At 38.7% G+C, this 14134-nt stretch overlaps 1 protein-coding gene across 1 annotated transcript; it reads right to left on the minus strand.

The window, feature by feature from the left end:
- Positions 1 to 4549: 4549 nt before the first annotated feature.
- On the minus strand, positions 4550 to 9346 carry gmpr (guanosine monophosphate reductase). Its single transcript, XM_008331698.3, has 9 exons — positions 9219 to 9346; positions 7438 to 7557; positions 6931 to 7014; positions 6682 to 6855; positions 6526 to 6607; positions 6316 to 6422; positions 5796 to 5838; positions 5539 to 5698; positions 4550 to 5307 (listed from the first exon to the last, which is right to left on the minus strand). The coding sequence occupies exons 1-9, from the start codon at positions 9303 to 9305 to the stop codon at positions 5127 to 5129; spliced, it is 1038 nt and encodes a 345-aa protein (XP_008329920.1). The 5' UTR covers positions 9306 to 9346; the 3' UTR covers positions 4550 to 5126.
- Positions 9347 to 14134: the final 4788 nt, after the last annotated feature.

Here is a 14134-nt window from a genome sequence, read left to right on the forward strand (position 1 = left end):
CTAGTGGTACTACGTGATGAACTTCCAGGATAGAAATAAATAAAGAAAAAGTTACTTAGAAAGAACAACCACTAGTTACAAAGTCAAATCGGTGACACATCGCCAAAGTTAGTCATTTGCCAAGAAAGTAAGTATGGATGGTTGCTACATAGTTTACTAGGGAGTTGACAGTTAAAGTTTTTAAACCAAAATGACACCACCTAGTATTCAATCCCTTCTACGTTTTTGAAAGCCCAATATCCCCAGCTCTGCCAGGCAGGTGTAACTGAAATTACTTTTTTTTAAAACAAAAAACAACTGGTGTGGATGTACAGTAGCCTCAGACTCATTAACTCTGTTACTCGTGTTGACTCGTTTTGACTCTCACACTGCAGGTGAGCACACATCACATTTACCTGAACTCTCAGACTCGGACCCAGGCCTTGTTTGCCACGATCTTCTGTAGTGACCTCGCTAACCTTGTTTCAGGTACCCAGTCATAGCCAGCCAGCCTCCAACGCAGCGCCTCCAACCGAAGCAAAGCGATTCAATAACTCACAACAACCGTTAGCTACCTGACAGTGTGGCCTGGACTGTCTCCTGTTCCCACTCATAACGTCACCTATTAATATTTGGTCTTCTCTCCACCACTAGCTTCTATAAATCATTGTGTTTGTAATACTTACTACTTAATGCATGCCTAATAATGACAATATTAATACTAGACTTTGAAACAAAGCAATCTGACATGAATGCAGGAGAGAGAGAGAAAGAGAGCGACCACCTTTTGAGGTTTTGGTGTAATTTTAAGGAAAAAAAATACAAATTTAAATGTTTTGTCTCCCTGAAATGTAGAATGTGCAATACTTACATTTATTTCCCCCCCTTTACTGTGCCAAGTGTATGTAGCATATATTGTAGTCCGACTTCAGTGTCTCATATCTTTGTTATTGCTTGTGTAATTTACTGTCAGCTTATGTGTGTCAGTCCGAATGTCACGTGTATTTCCCCTTTTTTGTCGTTGCGGCCTTCCTGGAATTAAGCGCGTGAGAGAGAGAAAGAGAGACTGCGTCATGAATCTTTTGTATATGCGTCTGCACGTTTGCTAATGTACACTTGATGTCCAAATAAGTGCGCAAGTGTGTGTGTGTGTGTCGGTGTGTATGTGTGTGTGTGTTTAATGGACTGTTTTCTCTTCTAAATGTCTGTGAGATCGTAAGCCCTGACCTGCGACGGTTCATGGTGAGACACACAGAGAAAAAAGAAACCTCATTGCTAGTGGGGACCACTTTTGTATAAAAGAAAAAAATGTAAACACAACAAAAAGGAAAAAAAAACTACCAACCAACAGAGATGCACATGTAAGTAGATGTAAAAGACTTGATATTAATATTTCAGCACTTTCTAATCCCAGGACAGGCTTGGTCTGAACTCTGTGTCTCAGACCAAAACCTTCTCCTGGGTTTAATGTTTATTCAAAACAGACAGAAGGAATGAGAGATTGGAAAATGGGGGGGGGAGGGGGTAGGCTGAAAAAAAGGAGTGATGGCTTAGTTTAAGTTTTTGCACATCACCTTTGCCGTAACCTTGTGTGGATCTGTCTGTGCTCCATGTCACTTGGCGCCCGGCGCGTTCTTGGGTCCAACGGGCCGAGGTGTTAGGTGATTCCTTGGTTCTTTTCCAGTCGGAAAGAAAAAAAGAAACTTTTTCTCATGGAATGCATCCCTTTGTTTGTTTGAAATATTTTCCATCTCACACCATCCAGGCTGTGCCGATAATGAGGCTTTGTTTATGTTTGACAGGAGCCCGGCACAGCTCAGTGTTGGATGTGTGGTGTGAAAACGGTGCATACAAACCTTTGCTTTTTTTTCCTTTTTTTTTTTTTCTTTTTTTTTTTTTTTTTTTTTGCATTATTCCTGGTGCCGGAGCTTTTTTGTGTGTTTTTGGTCTCCTTGTAGCACTCAATATAATGTCAGGGGACTAAAAACTGTGTATAGTGTCATTGTTGTTTTTATGACAAGCTTCCTCACTGGAGGAACACTGCTAATGTCTTTTTTAAAGTTTAAAAAAAAATTTGGCTTCTTGCACAACTTGACAAATAAAATGAATGTTGGTGTGTGAGCTTTGACTTTTGGATCGGAAAAAGAAGCATGTGTGCTCTTTGTTTCTATATGTTTCTACTTTCATTTTCCAAAAAAAAGAGAAGAAGAAGAAAAGGACGTAGTCTTGGCACTTTGTTGTGTTTTAAAAGTGAAAACAAAAAAAATCAATCAATCAGGATTCCTTTATTTTCACTCTTTTTTCGTATGATGTCTCTTCAATGTCCATAGCGCTGGATAACCAACTCAGGCAGAAAGAAAAAAACTTGTAGAGGCCCACGTAACAGTTCAGTGTCACCCCAATCAATTTACACAGTGGGCTGTTTGATAAAAAGGTAACAAGATATGTACATTTATTACATACGGTTTGATATGATTAACAAATGTCATCTTTGACAGTTAACTATGGATTATTATTATTATTATGACATTATGTGTATAGCGCTGGAGATGGCTTGGTTTTATCTCCAGTGAACTGAACGTCTGTAGACTGCCTCTCTGTGCAAGGCGACAAAACACTTTGGCAGGGGACAGGCCGCACGCTTCGGTGACCTCTGACCCTGCAAACTGCCACGGAGGGGGTGGAGCCTATCTGTCAACTGTGGATCAGTGGATTCCTCCCCCCTGTTTCTAGACACTCAGCCTAGAGGCTGTCAACCAGTCTGTGGGAGATGTTTCTCTGCTGAGGTGTAACACCAAGGACTGACAAAGAGACAGTGGCAGAGAAGTGGACATCAGTACAGACCTAAGTCGGGGGCTGCAGCTGTCCCTCTACCAATTTCTTTGTACTATATTGTACTCACCAAGTCCCTGTGTTTCACCACCCTTTTCCTCTATAGCAATGGAGAAACCCTGTTGGTGTACGTATTTGACAACTGTACAAATGCACCTCTTTGAAAAAGAAAATCTTGACATATCTGGAATAAATTGGCAACCTGTGTCTTTATTTGACTGTATACACTGCCAAAAATACTGTTGTCTTTGACCCACGTATTCAGTTTGGTACAGATGCACAACAAAACAGTTACAAAGACAACAAATTTATTTTTACTTGTTTAACTCTTTTTTATGTATTTATGTGTCTCTCTATAAGCTACAGGGGGTTCTATATATAGTGTCCGTTTCTTTTATAGTTATGTGAGTTACTGTAACACGGGTTTAGGCTGCCCCTTTCCAAGTTGCTCGCCAAAGAGTCTAATGAATTGTACATACATTTGAAAACGTAATTGGTCGCTCGGTAGGTCTGCTTAAATTTATATCCAATCAAAACGGACAGTTGTCCCGCCCCCTTTCATGAGGCCAATGTTCTATTTGATTTGTATTCGCGCTCATTTTGTATGCTTTAAGTACTGCGCATGCGCTTAAAAGAAACCACTGGAATAATCGCTTTTCCTAGTCTATAAAATAGGTATACTCATGGAAAAGGCAAGTATTTTTCATGAATAAGTTATACATTTGGTTAATTTTAACTTTTAATACAGCAAATGACATGTATATAGCTTATATAATGCAGTTCACTTATGACAGTGCGTGTTTTCTTTTCTTTTTTAATCGGGTATGTGTTGTATTTAATGGTCGGAGGTAAATTGAGACGCCATGTTGCGGAAAATTGACGTGTTTTCAAATAATCGACGAATGTACTTTAATTTAACGATTTTCGCGAGCATGTGTATTCAACATGTGGCATATGCGCACGAATGAAAAGAAAACGTTTAAAAAGTTCTACATTAATCAAGGTTAAAGCGATTTTTTTCCTCCGTGATGAAAGTCACCCAATTGCGCATGCTCCTACAACTAAAAATTAGCATATGTCTGAGCGAAAGTAACATAATAATGGAAAAAATGTATTAGATAAATGAGCCAAGTAAAGATATTGCAAAGTAGGTTGACCTATTAGAGTCGGTACTTATCACGCATAAAGTAACACTAATGCTAAATTTCAATTTCAAATAAATTCATTTATATATATGCATATACAGTATATATGTAAGTGTATGTGTATATATATGACCATATATGTATGTGTGTGTGTGTATATATATATATACATATACAGGTACATATATGATTGGTAACTGGAAGTGCTCCCTATCTGGGTATTCTTGTTATATCGTCCCCTTGTTCCCCTCCTGAGTGTATTGACAATATAATTATGTTTACTTTAGGTTGTTGTTTGAATTCCGTCATGATTAATTGTAACATTATCCATGACCTTATCCTTAACTCCAGCACAAGGGAACATTTCCTTAAAGCTTTAGTGGACATAAATCTTTATGTGTGTGTGTGTGTATTCAAGCCACAGCATGAGGAGCAAACCTCGGAGCAGCTGCACAGAATGATCAACAGGGTTAGGCAAATAAATGAGCGGCGCTTTATTGCATCACGATTTCTTTCCGATGACAATGTGACGGCGACGTCTCTGGATCCTGCATATTGATTTGGGCGTCTGTTGCGGGATAAATGATCTGATAGCGAGTTTCAGACTCCTTTATTGCTGACTTTGGTTACATGCAATGTGTATTACATGGCTCACATTCTGCATATGCTGTTGTTTTATAGAAATACAGTACATTCAGTAGGTTCAAGATTAGATTTGAAGTGCACATGCCTCAGCACTTTGGCTCTTTTACTTCTAGTCCAGTACCTTACAGCACAGTATTAAAACGTTCCACAAAGAATTCAGAGCATGCCATGTCTGTAAAGCATGTAAATGCACATAGTGAGGAATAAGCAGCCCTGTGATGCCTGGAGGAGAATGTTTCAAGTCAAACTAACGTCTTCTGACAGTAGAGTCCTGAGAGAATCTGGTTGGATGATTGCATATGTACTCATTTTAAGGACCTTTCCTGGTAGAAACACTGACTTTCTCCTGGCCCTCATGAGGCAGCACCTCCTTTAGCGGTGCGCTTAAAGTTTAGAGGTAAAATGGGAATATGGTTTAGGTTAAAGGTTAGGCATTGACTGGTTATGATTAAGGCTTAGGATAATTTTATTCTGGCCAGATGAGCATAATGTCCTAAAACATGAAGCTCCTAAGTGAGCATGTATCTAAGTGAACATGTGACTGGACTGTTGTGTGACCCGGATGAAGGTGGTCCGTCTGCTGAGCTCTTTGAGCTTAGCGGCGCCCACGTAGGTGCATGTGGACCGAAGACCTCCGAGAACATCACGGATAGTGTTGTCCACATCTCCTCTGTAAGGGACCTCCACCGTCCTCCCTTCAGATGCTCTGCAGGCCAAAGAAGAGCAAGAGGAGATAAAGACAAAAAAATAGCAAAAACTAGGACTGAGTAGAGGGAAATAAAATTATCAAGTAATGGTGAAGTATATAACAATTAAGTCACTAGTGTAAAAAAAAAAGCTCAATCTTAAGGGCTAGAGGTTAACCCCAATTTTTGTAAAAATGAAAAATGTTCACAAAACTAGCACTGACAGTTTATTAAAACATAGCTGTCCTCACCTGTACTCAGCCACTCCACCCACATATTTCTTCATGGCTGTGTCAGAGCTCATGCCGTAGAAGAGTTTATACTTTTTGCCGTTTTTCTCAATGACCTCTCCACTGCACTGGTCATGACCTGCCAGCATTCCTCCCATCATGACAAAGTCAGCTCCAGCACCTGAGGAGCAGAGGCAGAAAGCCAAACAAGTAGCTCAGAAGAGATTTAAAAAAAACACACACTTTAAGTAAAAAGTTCCAACTAGTTAAGTTCTCACCAAAGGCTTTGGCCACATCTCCTGGACAGCTACAGCCTCCATCCTGAGACAATGAAAAAAAGTCAGACTGGGAGAATAGAAATGCTGCCCTCTATTGTCGACACGGTGATATCACTGGTTACATCTCAGACAATGCAGAAAAAGAAAGAACATAATCTGATATAGATCATAATCTAATCTTTTATTCCACATTTTTCTTGATTTTTTAAAGTAAACATTTACACCACACCTGTCACATGACCCTGAGTTTAACACTGATCTACACTGTTTTTCTGATCTTCTCTTTGCAGAAACATCTATTGCAGACCAGACAGAGCAGATTGCATCATGTATATCTCCCTGAGGTAATTTTGAAATTAATTTTACTCCAGTCCTGTCATCATATAAAGGACATTTACTGTGTTACTGAATTGAAACTGTCCATTTTATCTCTCATCTCTTCAACCTGATTTTTTAAAACTAATGTTAAATAAAACAAACCCCTGGATATTTGCAATTTGTACTGTAACGTATGACTCACAGAAATGATATGTCCTTTAAGTCCATGAGCTGAGTCTGCACATTCTATCACTGCACTGAGTTGTGGGTAACCCACTCCTGTCTTGATCCTCGTTGTACAAACAGAACCTGCAACACAGGTTAATTCTTGTTTATGAAACCTGTGTGGTTTCACAGTATGTTGCCCATCCTCCACCTCCCACCATACACAGACACACTCTAGGGAACCCACCTGGCCCAATGCCCACTTTGATGATGTCAGCTCCAGACAGGATGAGCTCCTCCACCATCTCTCCTGTTACCACATTGCCAGCCTGAGGAGCAGAGGTCATTAGGGTCAGCACTTAAACACCAAACTACCAGACTGTTTTACTGTTGTTTCTCTCACCATGATGGTGTGTTTAGGGAACTTTTCTCTCACTGTCTTCACAAACTCCACAAAGTATTCAGAGTAGCCGTTGGCTACATCCAGACAGATGTACTTCAGGGCAGGGACGGCATCCAAAATAGCACAGAGCTTCTCCAGATCTGCATTCCCGCTGCCTGAGCTGGCAGCTACATGCTGTGACAGAAAAGTTATCTTTTTAAAAAGAGAAACTTCCTGTAAAAAACAATCTGCAAAGAACTCCCACTTTACCTCTAAGCATTCTGGATGATTAGCAGCAAAGTTTTTCCAGTCTTCTACAGAGTAGTGTTTGTGAATGGCTGTGAAGAGAGTGTGCTGCACACACAGGAGGTAATATAGAATGACAATACATAGAGCAGTTCTGTTAATAGTACTCATCTACTGAAAAACTGTAGTATTGTAGTTTTTCTACATCATGGTGAGCAATCAAACTTTTTTAGCTGTTACATTAATTAAAAAAAACATATTTTGCTACAATTATTCCAGCATAGTTTTGCTAAGCTAAGTTTAATTTATTACATTTAGGTCAATTTCTAACTTTTAGGATATATTAAGCAGCAAATAATTTTCCCTAATGACTTTTGAAATAAAGACACTTTTAAATTAAGCCAAAAAACAAACAACAAGTAGGATGTTAGAGTTTATGGTTCATGGATTGCTCTGTCACTGCATGTATGTTAAATGTAAAAGTGGACATAGTCCTGTTGACCAAAGGGACTGATGTTGACTTTAACTTACTTTGCTGAGAACCTGTGCCATCTCAAATGTTCCTGTTGTGTCCATGTTGGCAGCGATGATGGGTATCCCAGTGTATGTCTGTTTGGAGTTGCGGAATGTGAAGGTCCACTTAAGGTCAACCTGACACAAAAGAGAAGAATCAGAACTTTTTGAAACCCTGTCTGCAATCGTCCTTGGTGTTCATTGACTACAGGTTCTTTCTTAAAATTGTATTTCTGCCACTTTGTCTTTTTTCCCACGATTGCCTCATGGTACCTATAAATTACTCCTTACATGCCAGTGTGACCATGGGCCAGACACTAAACCCCAAGACAGATATCTTCATACTCTTTTACATACTTCTTAGACGTCTTTGACTACTCTTTAATGTATGTGTGTGTGATTAAACTTAATGTCACTATGAAATGAAGCTATGACATCATTACGGAGGAGGAAGGAATGTCCGGTGGTGTAGATCAATTTTCTCACTGCAGTAAATCAATACAGGCCTGTTCTCTCCATAACTGAGACACAGTCACTGACTCAGCAGAATGTCAGCGCTCAGTTAGAAAATGAGTCGTGACTCAGTATGACAGCCGCAGACAGAATCTACAGCCTTTAATACTTAATAATCATAACAATTATTATTAATGAGTCCTGTAAAGATACATATGATAGAAGACATTAATCAGGTTTTTTTTTGGTACCTGCTTATACACCTAATCAGATATGTGTTTAAATACAAATGAAGTATGTATATATGTAAATATATATATACATATGCATACATATACACATGCATATATAGAATATATACTTATATATGTATGTATGTAGTCTCTATGTGTATATAAGTCTGGATCTAGACGGATATGTAAAATCAATATAAAATTTTGACTTTTTGCAGATGTTGAGGTTTTTGTTTAATTTTCTGTAGAAAAACACCTAGTGTCTGTTGAACTTCTCCCTTACTTACACCAAGTCCACGTTACACTCACAGGTGCTGCATAAACAAATGTTGTCTGAGGGATTCAGATGTTTGTCATAAGTGATATTAAAGCTGGTATTTACGCTCATCACATGCTCGGACACCCCTACCTCCTGCCCCCTCCCCCGTGCTGTGACCTGTGTCATGTGTCTGTCATCCTGATATCAGTGTTTGGTGCAGGGAATGTGCTCTGCTCAACTGTAACACTCACACACACACAACTATTTTTAAAAAGGTTTTCTCAGAAGTCGTCCGGGTCTCATGTTGCCTGTCAACTTTCAAAAACCAACGACCAACTACCTCCACGCTCTGACCCCAGCTCTAATGCTGTTACACCGGCATTATGATCCAACCACACTGTAGCTGATGTAAGATGATAAAGAAATGATAAATATACAGGGAGATAATGAACTTAACTTGTTGTCGTCTGTTCTGCCTTCAATGTATTTAATTTGAAGTAATTCTTTTTCCATCACTGATTTCTCACATTTCATCATTTGTTTCCTTTGTTTTATTTCTTTGGAGTAGATGTTGTTCACGGCATCACCCTGACAGAGATTCTCTGCTCCTGTCTTCTGTCCTTTGAGAAGGTCACACTGTCAATGACTCGTCTAGGTTATTATAAGTGAACATTAAGTGTCCATTTAAGGGTTTCATCATCAGAAGACAATGAGGTGGAACATAATACAGAAATACATGAAGCTCAGATACACTTTTTAGCTGTTGAGAGCATCATCTTACAGGACTGACAGGCCTTAGAATGCTAACAGTCTGACATGTTGTGTCCATGTGATGAGTGATAAAATGCACTAACCTCTGATCGACTCTTCAGACTGCTCCTCTTAGGTCTGAAGAGGACATCCTTAAAGTCCAGCTTGAGGTCTGCATCCACCCGAGGCATCTTGCGTGCCCAGAACACTGATGACCAGGATGAGGATAAGGATAAAGAGGAGACTCCCCTGAGAAGAGCAGCAGCAGCAGTAGTGGTGGTCGCTGGTCCTAAGCCCCGGCCACCAAACCCGAACCTCCAGACAGACAGCGTATTTATAGCAAAGGGGGGCCCAGCCAAGCCCCAGCCCCCATGGCTTTATTTGGGCCTGGACTCCTCACTTCAGTGGTCTCTCCCCCTGCTTTTTCCCTCTTCTCCTTCCGCTCCTCCAGTGCCCTCTCTCCCTCTCTCTACTGTCCTTCAGCAGAGTGGCAGGAGCAGCAGTGGCCGAGCTTGGCAGGCACGCTAGGCTGTCCCAGCCAGAGCCGATGCACACACACACTCTCACACTCTCATTCACATGGACTTCCACGCTAACACTGCAGTAGAATGGTTGCTGCAGTGCTTAAGAGCACACCTGCTGTTCAGTTGTGGAATTACAAGATGATAATAAGCTTGTGTAATAATGAGAGTGTCAGAGAGATGACATGCTGTGAAATAGTGAATGAGTAATTTAAAGTGATGTGACTCAGATAAATTTCAGGGTGTAATCTTTTAACTGGATTTGTCTACATACCTCATCTTTATGATATATTTTTCTTCTCACCTCAACCTCAGAGCTGTCACATCCTCCAACAGTGTTCAAGAACTGTCAGGAAGTCAACCCCTGTGATTTGAGGAGCATGACCTTTGTTCTCACTTACCTTCATTTAAAATCACAGCATTTTCATCATGTTAAACCACAGTTTCCAAGTATTAGTTCAGGTGGGGACACTGCTATGTATGTAATTTAATTTGTGCATGTCTTGGTCCTTTTTTATGTATTTGCTATAATTCGTTACGTTCATGATAATGTGCATTTCCATTTGTGAAAAAAGAAGGACTTATTAAAATGTCTAATTATCAAAATTTTCTAACCCCCTGCAGTACCCTCGTGGACCATATTTGAAGATCTTGAAGAATTTCCCGAACCTGGCTCTTGGCATCAGCAAGACACAACAGCGCAGTCAGTTCCGGTTTGTCCAGGTATGGAGGCGTTATTCTTCCCCATCAAGGTCACAGTATATTGTAGTTAATTCGTAGTTTTTATTAAAATAATTCAATAAATTATATTTTATTAAAAACCATAAATACTTTTTGTCACCTTTATAATAATAATAACGGACAGATTTGTTAATATTGATACTTGGAGTAGATTTTAAAGGAAATGTCCAGAAATACGTACTTTGACATCTATTGCCGTGTTGTTGGGCTCAAAGTTATCGTATTTTTTGCAGTAAGACATTTAATTACTTCTAGCATAATCAACTCTTAAACGTGCAACGTTTGTTAATTTGTCAACGGTTTATTGTAGTTTTCCAAGTTGATAAATAAAGTGAAAGGTAACGAAACAATGCCATATTTATCCGCCCATAAAACTTAATTATAATCTGGACACATTCAAGTACGCTGGACAATCATTACGGTAATACTAATCACATTACATTTTAATTCGCATAAAGATGTTAGTACAAATTTCCAACGCTAGATGTCAACATTGCAACAAAAACCCAAGCATCTGTTCATGGAGACTGGACGCTTTTTTTATGAATGTCTACAGGCAATTGGATGTGTCTCTGTGATAGCTCTGTGTTTCTTTGTCTAGTTGTATGTGCCTTTACAACAGTTTCCTTTCCAAGTTCAACAATGAATATATATATAGGGTTGTTATTTAACCTAAATGCTCAGAGTAAAGTTTCAATTAAAACATAAGCAAAGTAAACTAGACTGTATTTTGAAAAACCCTAATAAGGAAAGTGTAAAATCATAAAAGCATTATAAAAATCATTCATATCTTTTTTTTCCATAGAATTGCAATATAAATTAGTTTTATTGAAATTGCAACAAGCAGGCATTTACAAAAAAAAATCTCAAAAGATAGTTCACGTTTTACCATTTTCTGAGTGTTTGAGAGTCTCAGGGTATTTTTAATGTCACTGAGACACTTGTTTGTGCATGTGCACTGCTTTTTTAAGGTACCACAGGATTCATTAAAGAGAGTTCCTTGTCATACATCACTACCAGCGTGGACACCTCTTTGTACTCTCAACTCTTTAAGACCGACGACATATGGAGCTGGTAAGAAATTGCAGGACACGATCAGACCACTGGTTATTTATAAATGTCTTACTTTAGCTGCTGAGTCAAAACATTAAAGTTTCAAAATGATTATGTTCAACCTTAAAGAGTGTGTATTTTTAAACTCTGACATCACTGGATTGGATTGGAGGCATGTACCACAGGTCTTTGACCCTTGACCTATACCATCATATTTCCCCTTTCACTTTCAGAGGTTAAAAAGTGTGGTCACCAGTGCCCAAAAAATTATAAAAGACTTTAAAGTTATAGTGGATCCAGTGATGTCACAAACTTATACTTGTAAAAACTAACTAATTAAAAAAACCATAATCATCTGCAGATGTGAATGTAATGCTGTTAACCCACTACTCCTTTGGCCCGTCCACGTCACAGTGAGCTGCTCTGATAAGAAGACGCTGAATCAGGTCAAAGAGTGGTACAAGCTGATAAGAACGAAGGAACCGTTTGTCTGTGACGGTGTGTTCTACGTGCATCATGTATAAACGTGTTTCACAGCTGTGGGTCTCACGGTTACAGTGGGTGAAAGTCCATAGTATTTATCTTTACTGCTTGTGTAGCAGGCGTCGCGCTGCTCGCAATTCACCAGTGGTCCACGAACTGCCCTCATTTCAGCAGAGCTGTTTAACTTTAACACTTTGTTATTTTCAGATGACATTACAGCAATCTCATTTAAACTCACACAGCTCAAACATTTTTCCCCACACGATCCTGAAATATGTAATCACATCAAATCAAGTGCACAGCTCAAACAGGTACATTTTTCCCCACACGATCTTGAAATATGTAATCACATCAAATCAAGTTTTGAATTGCAACATAAATGTTTAATCATCAAGGATTAACAACTGGTGATGTCTGGTTTCTGGGTTTCATCAAATCTAAATTTAACTACAGTGATGTATGAAATGGTATTTAGAATTCTCTGCATAGAGAACGTTGTTCGGCTTGTGTCACGGACAGCTTGTTTACCCGTCTAGAGCCTCTGAAAGCACACACACTACCTCCACTGCCTCGGCGAAACAAATCACCAGCTGATGATGGAGCCAGGAGGTGGGATCTGTTTGCCCTGAAGAAACTTTTCAAACGAGCTGGCAGTTGATGTCACTGGGTCCAACAGATGTGGAATAAAGCCACATGTCGGTGGGTGTGCTTAAAGATGATCAGCATCTTTTGATGATCTTAGTTTGGCGTGGGTTGAAATGATAAGAAATTAAAAATTCTCCTTGTTTTCTGTCCAAGTGATTCAGGTCACTGACATGAAAGACGTTCTGTTTCCACCAAGAACTGATGCAGGCCTTTTGTGAAGAGTTGTTGTCATGGCTTAGACCAAAGCTAGTGCATGGAGAGAAGGTGGAGAAAAGTAGGTCAAAGGTCACACAGGGTTGACAAAAAAGGTACGGTAGGAGTAAAGACACATGTTTGACCTGTAGACAAGAGCTGTTGCAGAGTGAAGTAAGTGATGGCCTTTTTGAGCTTGGATGTTTTTTTCATGTGTCTAAAAAACATTAACTAAAGCTTAAAAAACTAAATTAATCATAGGTGTAAATGTGAGCGTGTGTAAATGTGGCCCAGATGAACTGGACACTCCAGGTTGTACCATGCCCTCACCCAAAGACAGCTGGCATGGCTCCACCTTTTCCTTTTAACACTTTTAACACAAAAAAAAATGAATGAAGGAGAAGGTCCATTACTTTTGACAAGCAGCTTGTGATTTGCATCATAAGAACTTTACATTATGAAATATTTGAAGAATATTTTTAATAATTATTTTTAATAATAATAATAAGTAATAAAAATGACTTTTTCCATGTGTAGTAATAGGCAGGCAGTATGTGTTTATCTATAAAGGGCACATAAAATAATTATGTTTAGGTTAAGTCAGTTTTATGAATAAACCACAAATAAAAAAAAAACATCTTTTTGTTCAGTGGACTAGAATTAAATAAAAATCATCTGATTTAGATATAAATCAATAGAGAAACCATATTTATAGTCAAAACACTTAAAATGTCTCTAGAATGTATACATCTAAATATCAGTTGTAGCTCACCTTAGTCAAAGACAGTGTCTTGGATGTCCTATGTATATTAAGTTAATCCGTCACTCCCCACCCAAACCACAATAATCTACTTGTGCATATTTAAAAAAATCTAAAAAACATTTTGGCCAAGAATACAAAAAAATATATTAAGAATAATTCCACAAATCCTTCAGTTTTTCTCAGACAGTGGAAGTCTCACAGGATAGAGGCATTTAATTAAAACGCAGCTAAAGTAGAACATCGGTAGATTAGGCAAATTATAGGCTTCAAAAGCCGCTGCCTGCTGCATAATCCTACACATTTGGGTTGTTTCATACTAAAGGATTAACAAAGTGAAATGTGGTTAAATGCATGTTTTAAATAAAAGTGAAAAAAATAATGTTTTTATTCAGTTTTGACTATATGAAGAAAACATATTTATTAAAGGACATCCACTGTATATGCAACCTGATTTCTCTGGATTTTCTCCCTTAACTATATATGTATATGTGTATATACAGGGAGTGCAGAATTATTAGGCAAGTTGTATTTTTGAGGATTAATTTTATTATTGAACAACAACCATGTTCTTAATGAACCCAAAAGACTCATTAATATCAAAGCTGAATATTTTTGGGAGTTG

This window comes from Cynoglossus semilaevis, chromosome 18, assembly GCF_000523025.1.
Source record: "Cynoglossus semilaevis isolate Cse_v1.0 chromosome 18, Cse_v1.0, whole genome shotgun sequence".
NCBI lineage: Eukaryota > Metazoa > Chordata > Actinopteri > Pleuronectiformes > Cynoglossidae > Cynoglossus > Cynoglossus semilaevis.